Source organism: Pleurodeles waltl, chromosome 4_1, assembly GCF_031143425.1.
Source record: "Pleurodeles waltl isolate 20211129_DDA chromosome 4_1, aPleWal1.hap1.20221129, whole genome shotgun sequence".
NCBI classification, from domain to species: Eukaryota; Metazoa; Chordata; class Amphibia; order Caudata; family Salamandridae; genus Pleurodeles; species Pleurodeles waltl.
The window spans coordinates 989,176,832-989,197,299 of record NC_090442.1 but is presented as its reverse complement, the minus strand read 5'-3'; the positions used below and the strand labels follow the sequence as shown (position 1 = coordinate 989,197,299).

The window sequence follows — 20,468 nt, the reverse complement described above, 5'->3', positions numbered from 1 at the left end:
TAGGAGACAATGGAAGGTTGTGCTAGCGTGGTGGGTGGCTTCTGATTTTTCGATCCCCACATCTTTGCAGTAGTGTCCTCACTTGCACCACCTACCCAACCACTACCGACTCACCACCACATTATACCATGTTTGTGTTGGTTGTAGGAATGTCCTCAAGAATCAATCAGTGATCACCCTGATCTTCATCTTGAGACCACTATACTTGCTTTTCTTGGCAATAAGAAAACCAGATCTCAAAAGACATCTCAGAAAAAAGCAAGACATAAATCAGCAGACCCTGTTGGTGCTAAAAACCAAAGAGAGACCACTGAGGACCTTCCTACCTCCATAATAGTTTTATAGGCCACATCAGAGGCACACATCTCATTTATGTTAGGATCTCTAGGAACAGTGAACCACCCTGCTGAACCTCAATGTAAATTGTCAACAATAACCAGAATGACCACCAGAAAAAGGCATTGAATCCTAAAATTGATTAAAAAAATTGAAACAACTATCAATCAGTGATACCTTTCAGCTCGGTGCAACCTCCAAAGCAAATGCCAATACCATATCTCATCAAGGACAATCACATTTACCTTTGGGCCAAGGAACTCCAAAGTATCAACAGGGAGACAGTCTATTATACAACAAATGCGAGCCACCCATTCAATACTCTCAATTATTGAAGAGATCACCAAAATCTCAGAGGTTGCAAAATCACTGGATAACTTCTTGGAGTCTGACTCAACCTATGGTGGATCTTTCTCCTTCTCTGGAATTGCCTGGCCTTTGCTAACAATATGTTGCTGACCAACAGATTAATAGCTCTTTGGCAAACTTCCTTGATGACTCTGACCTCTTAAAAGAGCAAATGGCCTAGATAGCAAGGCAATTACCCACCAATATTAAAGTGCTCCCAATCTCACCACATGAGATGAGTTAAAAGTTTCATTTTGTCCCACTAAGGATTCTAGTGATCAGTACACTCCCCACTTTATCCAGTTCTTCAAGCAATGGGCACTGTGACAACAATCCCACCAATTATAACAGACACCTTAAGAAATCATTTTTGGCCCTTATCAAACAAACAAGTTTATTAGAATACATCAAAATTGAGCTTAGAAACATTGACTAGTCACAGAGCATTCTGAAAATTGAAACCTCATTTTACAAATCTCTCCAGGTTAAATGACATAAGAAAAAGAATTGGCTCTTCCCTTAGATACCAAACAGACACCTGAATACTAGAATCTAATATACAAAGTAGACACAATGTGGATATTGCAGCAAATCTGCAGATTAATAAGGATGCCTTTATCCCAAACAAACAACAAATCCCAGTAGACATGCAATCATGTGATTCAACAAATGTGGCTACAGGAGAAATTGAACCAAGTACACCCAATGACAATATCCAACCTTAGGGTAGAAAGATACAACAAAATAAAAAAACTAGAGAGATTAAAGAAAAGAGCATTATCCAGTGCCTTGAAGGAAAAATATGTAAACCCATCAAACAATGGGTTTCCAAATTGAACAATGGCATCAAAGTGTATGAAAATAAAGATAAAATCCGTTATGGAACCTCTCTTCCACCATCCTGCCGAGAGGATCTTAGCCCAGATCCTGCACCAAGCCTCCGGTTAATAACCAACTACCATTTTTTAATGATACCATCAATGTCTCAGACCAAAATCTTCTCTGCTTAATAAAAATCCATCAGCTGATCATCTCCCTCACAACTCTAACAATTTAGACACATTGGGCCTAGCAAAAACAATAGCTGATGGCTTCATATTCTTGGCTAATACACTGATAGTAGATTGTCTTTAGCTCTAACAATCACTAAAGACTATACTCAGCAAACCAAGAGTGCAAACCACGCCTCCATTCCTTCAATACCAGAGGCTACCAACTCAATATCATTAATGAATAATACAAGCATGTCATAAGGATTAATTCTTCGCCAGACGACATTAACCGCTTAGAATGTCAAGCCAAACTTAAAATTGATCAGTATCTCAAAAGTCTCAATTATGCTCTAGTTGTTTTTCTTTGAAGGAATCATAAAACATAATAAATCATCAAATATCTGAAAAATCTTAAACCATTTAGAGGAACTATCAGAAATAAACTCAAATTATCTATTAAGCATTCGGTTTATGTCGTTATTAATTGGAAAAATCATGGCAACCTGGGGTATCCAATAAACCACACCCATTAAGCCTAAGTATCCTTACATCCTAAGAGATAATTCATATCAGTAACCTCAAGTCAAGTCCAAGCCCCCACACCACAACAATCCACTTTAAAGGCCCCTTCAACTTTTACAACTTCAAATGACATCAAGTTCTGGTTTGGGAATGTTTGACTACCAACAGCAGACTAACTAATTTTAACACTTTAGGGAAATAAAAGCATACAAATTATGCAACCGAATCATATATCAATAAGTTCAAGAGACACCTATCCTCTGCTTTGGGCTTGGGTCCGTACTTGTAAAAATTTGTGTCTAAGATTTAATCTCTTTTGTATCCCAATCACACATTTTGAAGGTGCATGGAACAGTAAGAAGCTATCATCAAAACCACGTACACTGTGTACGTACACAGAGGAAACCATGGAACGTATCATATTTTGGTGTTCAGTCACTTTGGACTTGAGGAAAAAAACATGAAGCTGTCATTTGCTGTTGCAAACTGTTGTACTATCAAGCAAGCAATAAGATACATCTCTACTTCACAAGACTGACAATTTCTACATAGATTAGTGATTTTTTTCCACATTTAGTTTATGAATGAGCTTTTAGAACAAGTGACAAAAATGTTAAATTGTGATCTTAAATTATACTATTTAACTGTATTATTTATTGTAATTGTTAATTTACTATTTATATACAATAAAAAATTAAATATCTTATTTTCTGCTAGTTAAACAAAGCAGAATTGTGGACAACTTTAGGTTTTCGTTTCTTTTCTTTACAAGAGGATGTTACAGATTTGAATAGACCTTCCTTTGGCAACACAGCTAACAGATTAGTTTAAGAGAAAATCTGAGCAAGTATTGACCCAGGGATTGTGCTGTGTGCATGCAGCAGATTACATTATGTTCAGTTATCGATAGCATGTCTTATTTCAACACAGAGAGTTGACAAGCACTTTTGTCTAATAAAGCCCAGATTTAAATTTGGATGCAGGCTTTACCTCAACCGACGTGCCCACTCAAATACTGTGTATCCACTAGCAGACTAGGGATGAGGATATCCAGTTCTGCCAGATGACCCCACAAGCTCCCTGGGAGAACTTGAAGCTGTGGGCTACAATAAGCGGGCACACTTCCTGGCCTTGAAAGCTCCACAATCCTCCACAATTCTAAAAGCATGGTAAAGGAGGAGAGTGTGGTATAGGTTTGCCTGGATACCTGTTACATTAAAATATTAGATGGTGCAAGTCTGCTAGCATGAAGTAGGAAGTAGACAAATATCAAGAAGTTACTAGGTAAAAAAAGTAAAGCATATACATTCTGTAAGCCATTATTGTCTGAAAGAAAACAACTAAATCACAATAAAACAAACTATTTTTGACGATGTTTACTGAGGTTGATCAGATTGTTACTTGTCAAAAATAAATATAGTTATAAACTGACTGGAAACAAACAGCACAGCAAGAAATAGCACAATGTTAATGTTTACCCAAACACCTATGTATCTGAGCCTATGAAAACATTGCTCTCTCCATTGACATTCATCATGTCTAATGATCGCATGTCTCCATTGCTAAATGTATAACATAGTTGGAGATGTATAATTCCTTGACATTCAACATCGTCTTCTAAAGTCATGCCATTAGAGCTGTTCTATTCAGAATCGAAACCATACAAAAAGTAAAAATCCCCGGAAATAATAGCTGATGGGCAGACACTGGATCGAAAAGATTATGGTCGGAAACAAAACAGCTCCAAAAGATTCACTAAGAGACATTGTCCTCAGGTTTATCAGTCGCTGATGTTACATCCTATTTCCCCAGCTTTTATTGCGCAATCCTGTTTTTTCAATAAACAGCACAATATGCCTTATATCCTCGCTCAGGAGAATTAGAATGCTATGGCCAATGAACGTATTTAATCTGGCAGGTCAAGAGTAACATTTCAATAATAAAAATGTGCAAATCTGTAATAATGAATCATATTGATCTACCAAAGGCATACTGTGCTCACCTTGTGTCTGTTTAAAGAACAAGGGTTTCTTATGAAGGAACAACATATAGGATGATGATTTAGGATATCTGTAAACTCCCAGAAGGTTTGTATATTGCTGTGGGGATGTGCTGCTCAACCTCCGTTGGCTGCCTACCAAGACTGGCGTGATCTTTGCATCCTAAGCCTTGAGTGAAAGATTATGTTTGACCTTGATCGCAGCTAAAATTGTAAAGCAAAGTTCAAGTATCTAGAAATGTTAAAACTATGGGTTTTGGGAGATGCCAACATTATGGAATTGTTTCCAGTTATTTCATGGAAATGGCAGAGACAACAAACGTTCTAATACAAAAATAATTTTTTATTGCTTTAACGACTTAAACTGAGTTATACATTACCCATATGGCTTCCTGAACCACCTGAAGAAAAAAAACAAAAATGTTTTTTTTTCTGTTCTTGCAGTAGCCTGTTCTTGCAACGAAAGTATACAAGCACTGGTTGTGAGCAGTTTGAATAATACAATTGTTATTCATGTGGGGCACAACACATTGGTTGCCAAGGAACTGCTTTATGACTGGAACTGTATTCGGCTTACTTTGAGTTCATGCTGAAGCTATATCGTGATATCAATGCACAATAGGAAGGGGAAGCAGTCTCTTCTCACCCATTAAGAATGCTCAGTATTCTATATCTCTACCCAAATACCAGAAAGATTACTGGGGCCTTTCCTAGGTGGACTGCCTCACGTTGATAAATAGTGTACCACTAAGTCTGAACATAGTAGCACGATTTTATTCAAGTACCCAGAGACAATTTAGTTTTCTGGGTGTGCTATAAATAAGGGGGTGGTGGAACATGTAAGGTTTGGAGGAGCAGAATAAATCAGCAGGTCACCTCCCCCACCGATCTATTTTGAGGTATTTTAAGGTGTTGGAACCTCCAGGAGCTTCAGATTGCTTTGCTGGGGAAAACATCTTCCCAGCAGTGCATAGGCAATGGATAGGGAATTCATTCCTACCTATTGCAGCCACTGGGTTGGAAGGAATTCCCATGGTAAGGTAGGCCTTGTGATACAATTCAGCCTATGTGCACAAACTCCCTACGCCTCTGAGCCACACAGTGCTTAATTTGTAAATAAAAACGTGACGGTGCCCAAAGCTCTCCTCTGAAACTCACGGCTGCTGCAATTAAATGTGTGAGCACAGAATACTGAGACAGCCTAATCCTGAAGCCATCTCAGGCGTCTTTAATCTATTTACAGCCACTCCCTGTCCCTTCAGCTCACTCTTGCAACGTTATCCTTTCTCCCTTTGTGACACCTTTTCATTGTTCTCTTCCTCCGTAAGTGCCAGACCTCAAAAGTAAGTGCCAGTACCCTACACTGGAAACCACAGGCTCAAATTGAGCATTGGGCCGACAGCATTTAGGTATTTCAGTAGTAAATCTCCACTTTGGCGATTGGTATCTGAGCTGCAAAATATAAGTTAAAATGATCACCATGACACAGTCCATGGCAAGCATTACATTGTTTGCCATGCAGGCTCAAGCACTATGCCAGAATGAACCCTGCGAAAACAACACCTATGAAGTCTTAATCCAACTGGTTGCCCTCTGCTGAGGTGGGACCCCTACCGCATGTGCAGGCTTCTGAACCACCCACTGCAACTCAAATATGTGCCTTAGTCATTGCTATTGTTCTCATGATTATTATTATTACTATTCTTAGTAATAATTATATTATTATTACTATTATATAATACATGGGCTTCTGCCATCCCTGTATAAAACAGAGTATCTAATTTCTTTATAAAAGGCCCCTTGTGACACACCCAGTCACCGATTATAGAGAAAAGACGTCAGAACTCGACTATTGTAAGTGTTTACACCGAGTTCTGATGTCACAATGCATAGTGCCAGAGCCAGTAGCTGGGGTGAAAAGCAGGTCAGGTTACAGAGCATAATTGACTCAGCTGTTTGAAGCAACAGATAACATATGTCACTTTTAATTTTTCTGCTCTAATGGTTAGCTTACAATGACAAGCAGAAATAACATGTGTATTTTACTCTTTAGAGAGAGGAAAGCTAGAATCTTTCTGCATGTTTCTACCCATTCCAAGCCAGTGAAGCTTTAGTGTGGTTTTTTGTTTTTTTTTAAACTGACTTTTATTGTATTGTTTCTAATTTCGGTTGTAAGAAAAACTAACAGGTTTTTGATGTATTTAATTTTGCACTAGAGGATTTATTTTTATAGTTTGTTTGTAAACATGTCTACCCTTTCATATGGAACAGGTAAGCACAATTTTTTTTAAGTGGCTTGTGTGAAAAGTGATGGCGTGACCATGTACTCCCAGCATACATGATAAGGATATTGCAAGTCACTTAGGAGTTCCATAACCTTATAAAGGAACTCTGCCTTCGGCCGGTTCGGGTATTGGTTTTGGAACTCCTTAATACCTTGCAACATCTTTATGATTTATGGCAGGGGGTACTTTATCCCTTAAATTATGCTGAGATTGTGGGGTGTTTGTGTTGTACCTTTGTGTTTGTACTTGTTCCATGAACGAGACCTTGTTTGAAGCTTACTAATAATAACCTTTAACATGCTTATGTTAATCTTTATATATTTGGCCCACCGAAACCATTCTTAAAGCTTTCTGTGCACTTCTTCCTTTAAGAATGCTGTCCAAAGGCCTTGATTTAAATATAATTTTGCAGACGCAATAATATTTATTTTTATTTTTATCAGAATAATTTTAGGCTTCTGCTTTCTTAGATCACCAATAAGCTTTGTGTAGTTTTTTTTAAAGTACCCTGTCCCATTCTCAATCTTCGATGTCTGTGTTTCTTAGAAGCCACGCCTCTTCTGGATCCCAGTAAGGCTTTGTTATTTGCATACAGTGGGGAGCATTAGTTCTTTTATACTTTTATAGTAAAAGGGCGTCATACTTTATGAAAAGTTGAAGTCAAACAAACCCCAACTTGGTGACTCATACACAGTTCGATTTATTTTAGTCGTTTTGAATCCACTCCTTAGGATTGCTCTTCTTTTTAACACACATTTCTTCATTCACTTTGTACAAAAAACCCCACCCTTGGCTACTGCACCAGGGGACTCCTCAGCGGGCTGCCACTTAGCTCTGACTGTAACCATAACTTATTCTGTGAGATAAATGCCCTCTGCTGCAACCCACAACCAGCTTAGTGTATTTTTAACAATCATAGTCTGCGAGGCCATAAAATATTCTTTATGTAAGAATAGTTCTACATTACCTATATGTCTTCTTGAGCCACCTACATAAAAAGAACAAACAGTATTATTTCAGTTTTTGCAAAAGCCTTAAGATCATGGTGTGAGCACTTTCCCTAACAGAGTATTTGACCTCGTAGCACACAGCAGATTAATTCCTGGAACGATGAATAATAATTAGAAGATAAAGAGTTAACTCTGGGCTCAAAGTGCAGCAGCTCAGCGCAGCGTGCTTCTCTCTCAGGGAGGTTGGAAGGAAGAGGCGGGAACGACGTGACTGGCGTAGGGACGTCCATGTAGCGTACACCTACGGCGGTGAGGACACTTTTCTCTGCAGTCACCTCTTAGGTGAAACAAGCCCACTGGTACATTTTGCTGGGGGTTGGGAGTGGGTGTTTCACTGTTATGGTGCTGTTATTGTTGGTTTTTGTAGCTAAAGGGCAAGCGGAGGAAGGCTAACTTTTCAGTTAATTGAGGAGAAGATGGAGGGGTGTAAGAGCGGCAGGCTTGACAAGATGATTAATGTGGCTTTTGGTGCGAGGACTAATGGCATTTAAAGGCTTTGTGCAGTTCAGAAGTGTATGGTGGGGCGGAATTTATGGGTGGGAGTAACTTAGGAGAGGCAGGTGTTGACAGAGTATCTTGTGCGGCTCAGTCTAAGGGCATGGTACTCTGCTTGCCCATTATAAAGCAGCCTTTTGCACCAAGAGCAATGGAAGGGACTACAGTCTCCTGTCCAAGGCACAAAAATAACAAGACTTTTCAAGTACCTGGAAACAATTCAATTGTGATTCATGCTATAAATATGCCATTATTATTATTTTGATTATTATTATTATTATTATTATTATTATTATGCAGAGTTTGAACAATGATCATTGTACTCATCTGGGTCTGGTACCAGAATATTGGTGTCAGGACGTCAGAATACCATCAGGTATAATTATTGTGTTCTAAATGTCGTCTATAAAATATATTATTAGTATATATGAGCACAGTCCCAGCGAATGTCATTGATGTATCCAGATATTGTTGGATGTGTATATTACTCTGAAGGAACTTGCACCACAGGCTGGAGGAACTACCTGGAAGTCCTTTAAAAGTTTCCAACTAACTGTCCTTGTTGGGAAGGACTTATGCCAGTGTTATAATCTCAGAACGTTCTGAAATGGCCCTTCAAGTCTTGTGAGGCCTTTGTCTGCTTTTGTCAGTCTAATGGTTGCTGGGTTCAGGCATGGAGCCCACACCTTTCCTAACAATTTCAATAAGAAATATTTTGACAATTTCCACTGGGCGTGGCACCATATTCAGATCAGTGTCCATTCTTCAGAACTTGGCCAATGTCACGAATCAAAAAGGTTACCTGGATTTCAAGGATGGCTTCAGGGAAACCGCTTTCTTATTATTTTTTTAGCAATGCCAGATTGAGAAAGTAGGCATTTCTCTGCACTTACTAGTAGTAGTAGTGAGAAATCCTGCTTACTGGTAAAGTTGGATTTAACATTACTTTATAATAAATGCCACTTTTAGAAAGTAGGTATTTCTCTGCCCTACTGCTCTGTGCCAAACAGCCAATCTGCGTCTGGACAGTGCTGGTTGGCAGCTCCCCTGGTGTATCCCACCCAGACAGCCTTTAACACAGGACACTCAGCTGTGTATGCTTTCATCTGCATACTGATGGGTCTTCTTGGGAAGGAAGGGTGGAGAGGCTCTCACTTACACTTCAACGGCTAGTGGCCTGATGTCACACAAAAGACTCATCACCCTCCACAGATCTCGTGGCAGACAGGACTGCGTTGAAAGGGACCTGGTGCACTTCAAAACCACTGTTTGAAGTTTCCTTCACTTCAAAGGCACATTTGGGTATGTATACTGTGTCTGTGACCATCCCCGAATATCAGACTGGACTCTGTCAGAGGGACTGCTGTAGTGCCCAAATTATTCATCTGGACTGCTTTACTAGAAGGACTGCTCTAATGCTTGTTGATTTGTTGCCTGATGCTCCTTGACACTGCGGAAGGACTTTGCCTTCGCCCACAAGTGATCTCCAAGGGCTTCGACTGAGCTTGCCCCTGTTAAGAAGTTTCAGGGCCATCAAAGACTTCACCAGAGAGAGAAAAACCACAGCGGCAGAAAATCGACGCAACGCCTGCAAAATTCTCTTGTGGCTGAAAAATTGCTGCAGCGCCTACCGAATCGACGCAACACCTGTTTTATCATTGCAACGCATTTTGGATTTTCCGTGCATTGTCCCCGGGTGTCAAAATATCCCACCTAGCAGTAAGGAGTCAAGGCTGCGCACACCGAAATCGATGCATCAGCTTGCCCAAGAGGAAAGAATCAATGCATCACCTTCGTCACGCAAAACAATCAACACATCTCTTTACTTTCTGATGCCTCGCCTCCTGTTAAGCCCCCTGCATCGTTATTTGTGATGCATTCCAGTTACTTTTTTGCTAAAAGAGATATAACCATTGATTTCTATGGATTAAGACTTACCTACACCTCTAAAAAGTGATATCTTGACTTGTGCATATTGGATTCTGGTAATTTTAGTCTTATATTAGTCAGATAAATATTAGCTATTTTCCTAAATTGCTATGGAGTACTTTTTGTGGTGTTTTCATGTTGTTACTGTATGAATTACTGCACAAATACTTTACTCATTGCTTCCAAGTTAAGCCTGCCTGCTCTGTGCCAAGCTACGAGAGGGTGAGCACAGAATAATTTAGGTTGTGTTGTGACTTACCCTGACTACGATTGTGGTCCCTACTTGGACAAGGTGTATACCTCTGCCAACTAAAGACCCAATTTCTAATAAACCAGAGATATGCAGTTTTAAAGATTTAGGAACAAATAGTGCTTTAAAGCACGAAGTGTCAACTGTAGTTATCTGGTCACACTGGACTAGGACCAAGTTACAAGCTCAGGCTGACCATGAAGGAGGACGGACCTGATACAGGCACTAGGGTAAGCCTGCTCAAAACTGCACCTTAAGTCCTTTATGTGGGGTGATGCAGGACCCTGCATCGAGCTGCCTCAAACTACATTGGTTCTGATGAAGAGCTGTGAAGTCCGCAATTCGGGGTCTGTGTTGAGTTGCATCCTGCTACATCAGTTCCAATGAAGAGCTGCAAAGGCTGCGTTTGTCAGTTACAACAGAGCTGAGGGGTCTGCGTTGGGTTGCATCGCTTCTGATGGGGACCACAGCCAAACTGGCAGAGCACTTTTATTTCCACTTCCAAAAGTCCAGAACTGGAGAAGCACCACTTAGGAGGTTAGGATTCACAGCAGGCAGAGTCCTGGCACAGGGTTAAAGATGGTTGGAGCCATTTCTGTCACTGAGGCTCTAATGAGGAGGCCAGCCAACTAGCCCTTGGAGTAGCTCTGGTGGTCCTGGATTTAAGGTGCCAGTCCAGTCCTTGAGGCAGCAGGGCAGCATAGCAGTACTTCTTGCAGCAAAACAGTCCTTCTTCTTAATCTTCCACGGGTCCAGATGTGATCTGAAGAGTGGGTTTGAGGGTCCATTGTTTACACCTGGTGCCCACTTTGAAGTGGGAGAAGCTTCTGGATCTTCCCCCTACAGAGGTGGTTGGAGTTTCCTGCTTCATACCCTAGTCCTTGTCTGTCTGGGAGCACAAAATGCTAGTGTGGAGTCCTTTGTGTGTGAGCTGAGCCAGTGCCTTTGAAGTCCAAATGTGTTAGGTGACAGTTCTGCCCCCCCATCAACTCAGAGTCGCCATCTTTCCAACACTTTGACTCACAATTATGATGCTGTCTGGAAGGAATACACAAAGGGCCAAATACTCCTAGTCATGTTGCCTTGGAACAGAGTGTAGGCACCAAATGGTTTGACGAGACAATGCCAACTGTCCAAATGCGGCATATTTGGAATTGTGACTTAAACTTAAAACCCAACTTTACCATTAAAGAGGATTTTAAATTGCAATTCCTCAGACACCAAATTTGACTTTCCTACCTGCCCCCAATCAAAAGGTAGCACATATTCAATATAATACAGCAACCCAATGTTATCCTATGGGAGAGGTAGAAGAATAATAAGTAAATGTTCACTGTGCACCCCTCTTACCAGTGGAATCCATTTAATGAAAGGATTTAGCCTTCCCTTGTCACCAGGGTCAAATGACTGAGTGTGCAAAATTATAAGACTGGCTCCGAGATAAGATGGCAAAAGCATTACCTTAACTGATGTATGTACCTTCAGGAAGAAAGTAGCACTGCCACTGCTGCTTTCATACCAGATTAACCAGAAAATATTCATACAGAGCTGGGATACCCATTATTGTTAAAAAAAACAAAGATATATTTTTCATGACATAAAATTTAGTTTCATGCAGCCTCCCTTTGTTTGTATTATATTTTAGTGGGATACATCCTTGGAATAATACATGTAAATAGCTAAAATGGCAAAGGGTACAACTATTAAAAATGAACGATGCCACCTAATGCATTTAACTGTTACTTATGATAATCTTGGAGATAATTTACTTTTCATTGTGCAAAGGATAAATGGCATATCATGGCAATTTGCGGAAGGTATGAATGAATTTAGTGAGAACGTTTTAGCTAAATATTCCATTCTCTCAAACGTTTCCTTTGCCAAAATAAACGCATTCCTGTTTGACATCGCAACATTTACTCTACTACTGTATTTTGTGAAATTAAGGGTGCAGTTACTTATGATCATCTGTACTTAAATTGACTCCATCAATGTTCCAATAGACTGAATGAGACACAAAGGTGGAAATCATTCATATTTATGAAACTGTGAGGTAACTATAGAAGTACATGCTGTCTGTCCATACATCATGCATAATATGATAATGAGTTGAAAATCAGGGCTCAAAAATAGACCAGTTTTATTTTATAAGGTCGTGCTATGTTTAGATTCCACTCAGTGGACAAAGAAGAGATGTTCTGTTCAGTCGAAACTAAATTAGCATTTAAAATGCCTTTGAAACTTATTGTTGTCACATTTGCTCTGGGTTCAGAGACAGAGGTCAAAAGTCAGTTTGTCTTCTTGCAATTCAAATACTTTTCATTGTGACTGCAGAGTTCCAGGATTTTGTAGGGCGAACTGTCTGACCTATGTGAAATGAAGGGCTTTTGGTATCACGTTTTTCCTAACACACAACATTTATACAGCTAAGTCAACTGTACAAACATTTCAAAATATATTTCAGTAGCTGTGAAAGACCATTGTTTCTGCTTCTGTGTGATGAAAAAAATATTTAAATAGAATGAATAAAATCAGGACACTTTACTTGGTGATGTGCAAATGATACATATTTTCTAAAACCCGATTTTCACAGATTATTGTTAATACATTATATAGTTTTATCAGTAAAGCTGCAAGTTAGTGGGAAGGTTTTTGGACATTTCTTGGAAATTTACTATCTGTAAATGACAGTGCACTACCACATCATGCTTTAGTAATATATTTAGTAAAAGTGAGTGCTTAAACATAAACTAAGAAACACTCCTGCCCTGATGGCAAAGCTATTAGTAAACTAAGAGGCAAGTCATGCATCGATCGTGTGTACCCCATATGTGGACTAGATTTATTATACATGGAGCAAACATTTAGTGTATTTAATCAAACAAACAAGGATTTTGTTTACTGCAGAAATGCTGGGCTCACATATTAGAAGGTGCACTCATATGTGAGAATGAAGAAAAAGGCGACTGTAAAATACAATATTTGCTTAGGACCACACAATTTGAGACCCATTCCCGGGTCAAGTACATTACAGGACTGAGTAGGTTATTTAAGCTACTCGACCTGCACATCAAGTAACTTTTATGATTTTTATAGGCCTGAAGAAGCATATTTTTTTAATCTTCTCTTTTCTAGGGAATAAGTCATTTGACGTTTGTTCCAGTGGTCTCCATCAGATGTACATAATCTGACGTGATATCCCACAGGATTTGTCATGCATCATTTTGCCATAAACGTGTGGGTGATAAGTGAGGGAAATATAATGGAATAGAGTATGTTGATCACAGCTAATGGCATAGGTTGTTTTTTCTGAGAGGTCAAGACTTGTAAAGACAAACATTTGAAACAAATCCCATGGAGGAGATACCACAAAAGCTTCTTAAACCTTCCATCAGACCTCTTACTAGACATCAGGTTATTGACTGAGGAGGGTCAACGTCCCACTCAGGCAACAACTAAAAGCCTTGTCAGGGTGAACTAGGAAAGTCACTACATTGTTCTGTGGTTAACTCTTTCGCAGCTTGGCATAACGGCAGTCAGGCTTAACTTAGGAACACATTGTAAAGTATTTATGAACTTTGTCTCATTATTTCGTTTATGAGACTAATCAGGTGCCTGTAATTAGACAAGATGAAGCCATGCCTGTCTTTTCACTAAGAAAGAAACCCGTGGAAGACTTCCAGCACTGGCTGCACCTACGAGGGTGAAACACTTTTATACTTTTCTCTGCTGATGAAGGGATTGACCCAGAAACACGTGTCCAGAGATGATTATATAACCTAAGGGCTGGAATAATGAAACTGCTTAAAGAATTCACTATGAGTTGCTGGCTTTGCTTTTTCTTCCCATTTATATAACCTGTTGGGAGTGGGCTTTCACATGAGGACAACTTTGTTTTTGATAATTAACCGGCCTGTCCAGCCGGGAAATCAGCACCACTGCACATCGAAGCAGGTCTGTGTGACTAAAAATGGATTGTGACATAAAAGCAATCAGGTTGGGATATTCACAGCAAATCTGACAATTTTACTTTGGATTCGCCTTCATAGGTTTTGCACTTTGTCTCATTATTTCGTTTGGCTCCAGCAACCCACTTGGGGCAGAATGAAAACATTGCAGGACTACCACAACCAGCATGCACTGTTACTCACTTGAGAGGCCCACTGGGGCGGACTGGTATTTAAAGAGACTAATCAGGTGCCTGTAATTAGACAAGCTGAAGCCATGCCGGTCTTTTTACTAAGAAAGAAATGCCTGGAACACTTCCAGCACTGGCTACACCTATGAGGGTGAAACACTTTTATATTTTTCTCTGCTGTTGAAGGGATTGACTCAGAAACACATGCCCAGAGATGATTTTATAACCTAAGGCCTGAAATAATGAAACTGCTTAAAGAATTCACTATGAGTTGCTGGCTTTGTTTTTTCTTCCCGTTTATATAACCTGTTGGGAGTGCACTTTCACATGAGGACAACTTCGTTTTTGACATATATATAGATATAGATATACAGATAGATAGATAAATATTAACGCATGGCAGTCACCACTATGTAGTTATAGTTAGGCCCATGTTTCCATAGAAAAAAAGTTTTTTGACTTGCCACCGTTTGACAAATCTTCACAAAATCTTCACAAAAAGGTGTGCTGGTGATTTTTGTTGTGCATGGAAAGTTTACGGGTGATCCATCAAGCGGGGGCTGTAAAAAAGGGGGGAGGTCAAAAAACTTTTGTTTCCCAAGTTAATTTCCATAGGTGTTTTGAACATGACCACACTGCTGGGTGGAATTACACCAAATTTGGCAGAAAAGTAGCTTTCAGTATGCAGATTATGCTTTTAGTTATTTGATGTAAATCCATTCAGTAGTTTTTGAGATATTAAAGGGAAAATAAATTTGTATATCTAGGGCTGCAGATCCTCATCGATGACTTCTGGGTATAATAAGAGCTCGTCCATGGAGCTGCAAAGCTCTGATTGGCTGCCGATGCTTCATCCGAGCCACAGAAAAAAAAGTGAGAAAACAAGAAAATGGGCCAGGATAGGTACACCCAGAGGGACCCCCACTAGGGCAAAAGAAGCACTTTAAAAAAAAATGTTGCCATGGATTTACCACAACGTTGCAAATTCACAGCAAAATAAAAAATAAAAAAAACAAGTGCAGGCTCCGGTGCTTGTTTTTATGAACCCCATGTGTGGGTTAGGTCAGGGACATTTTCAAATAAAGGACGAGGCCCCCCTCCTAGGGCATTTTGATGCCCCTGGGACCGCCACGTCCCCAGGGCTCTAATGAAATACAATGCAGGGGGGGGGGTGCTCGCCACCCTCACCCCCTCCAGAGCCCTGGGGACCGTCACCTCACCCTGGCTTTAATGAAATACAATGCCAGGGGGCCACCACCTCTCTGGGCTATTTTATGCTGGAGGAAGGCCCCTTTCAAGGAGCAGTAGATGGCCCCCGGGACTGCCATTCCCCCCAGGACCTGCTCCTGCTATGTGCCAGGGTGCCCACTCCTTAGACATAGCTGTTTGCTCTGACTTGGCGGGAGCTTTGACAGCTCCCGACAAGTCAGAACAAACTCTTCCCTTTCAGAAAGTGATTTTGCATGCGTGGCAACAGATGATAACATTGCTCCCACAAGTATGCATGACATGGCGAGCTAGCTCGGACCAAAGAGGCCTTCAGCCTTCAGACTCCCCCGGTCCTGTCTCTCTCTTTCTTCCATCCCTCGAAAAGATGGATGAGAAAGATTGTTATTGGAATTTTCAGGTAGAAATGTTATAGTTATGTTTGGATGCAGAGTAGAACAGTCACTTCTGGCCTAGTGGTCAGGCCTTATGCTGTCACTCAGTAGGCTGAAGGTTCAAATCCTAGTATCGCTTAGCTTAGCTTAGCGTGAACATGGAAGTCTTTTTCTCCCTCTAAATTTGTGGGTTAAATGTCATAGCTATGTCTGGACGCTTCCCAGTAAGGTGTTACCTCTTGCCTAGTGGTTAAGGTCTCTGACATGCATACTAAAGGTTAATGGTTCTAGTCTAGGTGAGTCTGTGACCATTTCCTGCTTTAGTGGTTTTTGTTTTTTAACTGCTAATTAGGTTAGATAATGAAAAGTGATCTCACTCTTTTTAATTGACAAAAACATTTTTCTTAGCGATTTGTCCCGAAATATCTAATTTTAAGTATATCATTCATCAATGCCTAAACCTCTCTCTCTCTCTCTCTCTCTCTCTCTCTCAATCTCTCACTTTCTCTCTCTCTCTCAGGTTTGGATGGTTAGGGGGGTTGGCTGCAGGGACTGGCCAGAGGCCAGGCACTTCATCCTACCGCTGCTGCACATGGGCAAAGCTGTGCACGTCTGTGGTTGGACTAACGTATAGTAATGAAAATTACTTTACGTTAAAAAAAACATAGCAATTCAATGAAAAAAACAAAGGTTACAGGCATGTTATAGTTAGAAAATATATTTTAAACAATATAGAAATTCACTTAATCAAACAAAGGTTACTGGGGTGTTATAGTTAAGCTCACATTTTAACTAATGCCTGTCTGTAACTATAACTTGTGCCCTCGCCATGCACTGCTAATTACCCCACAAATTACTCATGACATCTTTGATAACATCATTGATAATATCAATATAATAATTGCAGTAAAGGTTTGACCAAAAAACTGTGCATAGTGGGGGCGCGAGTTATAGTTACCTTAGGGCACAAGTTTTAGTTAACTCTATCAGTTACTTAGGATTTCAGTAAATGGTCATTCTCATATAGGGTATTTTGATTAATTTTTGTGTCAGAAGAGTATGTGCTCCTATGACATTCTTGATCAATTAATTTGCATAAATGTGAGTTATATGAGTTGGGATTTGCAGCCAACATTTTTCACTTAGGTTAGAAGTAGAGGATATTGTAGCAATAGAGCTAATAGAGGGTCTGAAGTTTAGATTATCACATTTAGTGTATTTTGGTGATCTGTGATTGAACCATTTGCACTAAAGCCATGTTTCTCCAAATCAGAGAAGAGTCCAAAACAGCTGTTTAGTGCTTGGTTAACCTAAATGACATAACCTTTCTTTTTTAAAGAGTGCTCAACACTATTGTTATTTCTTGTGGTGACAGACACTGTTTTCAAAGAAGCTGTCCTAGCTACAGCATCTCCTTTCGGAGAAATGAGGACAGGCTCCCACTTTGACACTAACCTGAGAGGTTTTTAGGTATCTCCTAAAGCAGCAATCAAGCACTGTTGCTTGCAAGAGCTATTGTGTAGAAGGGGCTTGGAGCCTACCCATTATTTACCATTCATTGGTGTCATTGCCACTCTCATTTGCTCCCCCCTAATTGGTAAGCGTGTACTGGCTTCACTGCCTCTTATTTCATGAGGAGCATAGATCAAGTACTGATTGGTTTATCTTGATAAGTGTCCTTCTGCTGCTCACATGGTGATTAGGTACTATTTGTTCTTCCCCATGTTGCTTCTTCTGTGCTGGTTCTTCTTATGTTGCTTCTTGTCTGTGTTGCTTCTTCCCCTTCCACCTCATAGTCAGTGTTGCGTCTTACACTAACCACCCCATTGTCTGTTGTGCATCTTTCTTCTCTTCCTACCTCCCCAATGTCCATCTTGCTTCTTCTCCTACTACCCCAGACTCCTGTTGCTATTGTCCATGTTGCTTCTTACCCCCTATACCCCCCTTATCTATATTGCTTTTTTCTCTCCCACTCTCCTCATCTGTATTATTTCTGCCCCTCCCAACCCTCACCTTCCCAGCATCCATGCTGCCTCTTCCATCCCACCCCACCTTTTTATTATCTGTGTTGCCACTCTCACCCCTCATAAGAGAAAACCTCAGTATGATATGACTAGTGCTGGCTGCGTCATAATGCTTTTTTACTGTCAGATTGCCTGATCCCCAACACCCACTCTTCCTCCTGATGTTTGTGTTGCCTGTTCCTCCCACCTTCTCTCCCATTGTCTGTGTTGCCCATCACAACCCACCATAAGAAAAAAAAGCACTATGACCTGACCAGTGGTGGCTGCATCATAGCACTCTTTCCAACTTGCAGATATGCTGCACAGCAGCCACACTACTCTACATCATGTCTAAAAGACATTGGCAAAGCCAATAGATTTTGCGTAGGCAAGACCTGTTGGTATTGCCAATGCTTGTTTCTATCTCTCTCTTTATGTGAGTCAAGTGGGCTTCTATCTGAGCTTCAGGGTTGTGTTTCAGGCTGGAGACTGTTCAATTTCTTACAGCCTTAATGCATGTCCTTGTGCTTTGAAGAGATGCTATCATTAACAGTGCTAGTCTTTATCTGAGACTGGTGATTAGGCTTGCTTCATTTGGTGGGTAATCTAAGCAGGTGAGCCTTCATGAAAAAGATAAATGCAGCCTGAGTAAACAGGGAAAAGGTGCATACTATCACTATTTTCTCCTCTGTGCCTTGTACATGGTATGGTATCTGGCCCACTCCCAGCTCCCTGAGCAAGCAGTCACACTTACAACATTGAAAGAGTCACAGGAGATCATCTTCAATACCAGCAGGGCATCTCTTCTTTGCTTGTTTTATCTTTATATCTTTTATTCACTTCACTTCACTGTGGCTGCTGTTGGAGTGGAAAATGAAGCTATACAACTATCCTTCCTTGGGCCTGCCGCTTTCACAGCCTGTGTCATAGTGAACTTGTAGCAAAAATTGGAAGATACATTGAGCTACAAAAGTCTTGTTAAGAATCAAAAGGTAGAAGCAGCCATCAATATACTGGTACCAGTCTATTGGTCCAGGCTGCCTTGCTGTTGCATCCACTCATAAGGCTAATTGTGCACGGAATTACACTGCAGCTTGTCCACTTTATAGTGTGATGTATCCCAGCCGCCACAAGTCTTGCAGCACTCCCAGGGCTAAACAGGTACAGAGCCTCACAGCACTTTGGCCTTAAATCACCTTAATCTGGTGTCACTCAAATGTCTAGGCAGATCCACAAAGCTTATCCTCAATCTTGCATTTGGACTGTGATATGCAGCTTCAGCAACTGTCGAGCATTGGAAAGCCCGCATCCTGAAGTAGCAGACAATAACATCTAGCTCACAGACTCATGGTGTTATTCCCAGTCGGGTTTGTAGGCTTGGCTAAAGGCAGTGAAAGTGTGGAGTCTCCATGAACGCACATCTCCCCTTACTTGCATCCAAGGTGTTCAAGGATATATTTGTCATTATTTTGGGCTTTTAATTAATTTTCAATACCCCACAACCATTGGCAAAGTCAAACCTCCCTCTACAATATGTGTAAGTCTCCCCTATGCCAGGCTTGCAGAGCTCTAAAGCAAGGTGCATCATATTTTACAGGCAGAACATGTATATGACATGTTCTGGCATGTAAAAAATGCAAAACTGTTGTTTTTACTGTGGAGAGACTTGGTCACCAAATTGGCAAATACAGGGTTATACGCTGACCCCTCAGCTGTGCTAACTCCTGAATGGCGCAACCAAAGTTGATATTCCAAGGTATCAAACAACTCAATAATTTAAGTCTGACTGGATTCTCAATTCGAAATGAAAGTACCTAGTAACAGAGTGCAACATTTAAAAAGTTGCCACTTTGTTGCCTTCAATCTCTTGTGCCCTTAACAGATGCATAAGGAGCTTGTGTCTGAGTCAGCTCTCTGCCCTCTTATAGAGACCTGCTAAAGACTCCCAGGAAAGGAGACAATAGGGGCCTGCACCAGAGAGAGATGTTACCTTGCACCTTCAGGAACGTACACAGGTGTTGGCTCAAAAAGGGAGCTCCAAAGCTGATGCTGCCTTTGAAGCGCAAATGAGGAATACTTGGGAGAAGAGCAGCCCCATTGTTTAGGCAGACTAGCTGGGATCTGGCAAGGAAAAGAGAAACCTATGGTCAAACATTTTTTAGGGGCATGTAGCGCCCTTGGTAGCCGCACCCCTTGTTTGGGCTAGGATCTCTGGAGACCAAGAGAGGGGTTCTGCCATTTTGGGAGTGGGTAGAATAGTGCATCTTGGGATATCCAGATGCCACATTTCACAGGAAATGGTCATCCGGATGTCAGGAACCTGGAAGCTCATTGGCTACACACCACGTCTACCATGTGGATACTTTCTGAGCGTAAATAGGGCATGCCTGGCACCCAGAACTCTGATGTTGACTGGACTGGAAGAAGGTCAGATGAAGGACTCTTCGTGGATCTTTTTCATAGTGGTGTCTAAACATACATAAAAATAAAGTATTTTTTTATAAATTGGTGTCAGATTTCTTAAGCGTTGCTGATTTCTTCTTCATTTGTTTTGATGCTG

The 20,468-nt window shown here is 40.7% G+C and overlaps 1 protein-coding gene across 50 annotated transcripts in view; it reads right to left on the bottom strand.

Annotated features, from left to right (window-relative positions):
- LOC138288307 (mucin-19) overlaps positions 1-20,468 on the bottom strand; it is a 1,675,551-nt gene that overhangs the window by 1,524,979 nt on the left and 130,104 nt on the right. For 49 of the 50 annotated variants that reach the window (XM_069229764.1, XM_069229784.1, XM_069229763.1 and 46 more), the window contains exons 6-7: positions 7,450-7,470; positions 4,578-4,598 (exon numbers count right to left, since the gene is read on the bottom strand). In XM_069229764.1, the coding sequence (XP_069085865.1) occupies positions 4,578-4,598; positions 7,450-7,470 (42 nt within the window). The remainder of the gene's footprint in view (positions 1-4,577; positions 4,599-7,449; positions 7,471-20,468) is intronic. The other variant, XM_069229769.1, reaches the window with a different exon arrangement.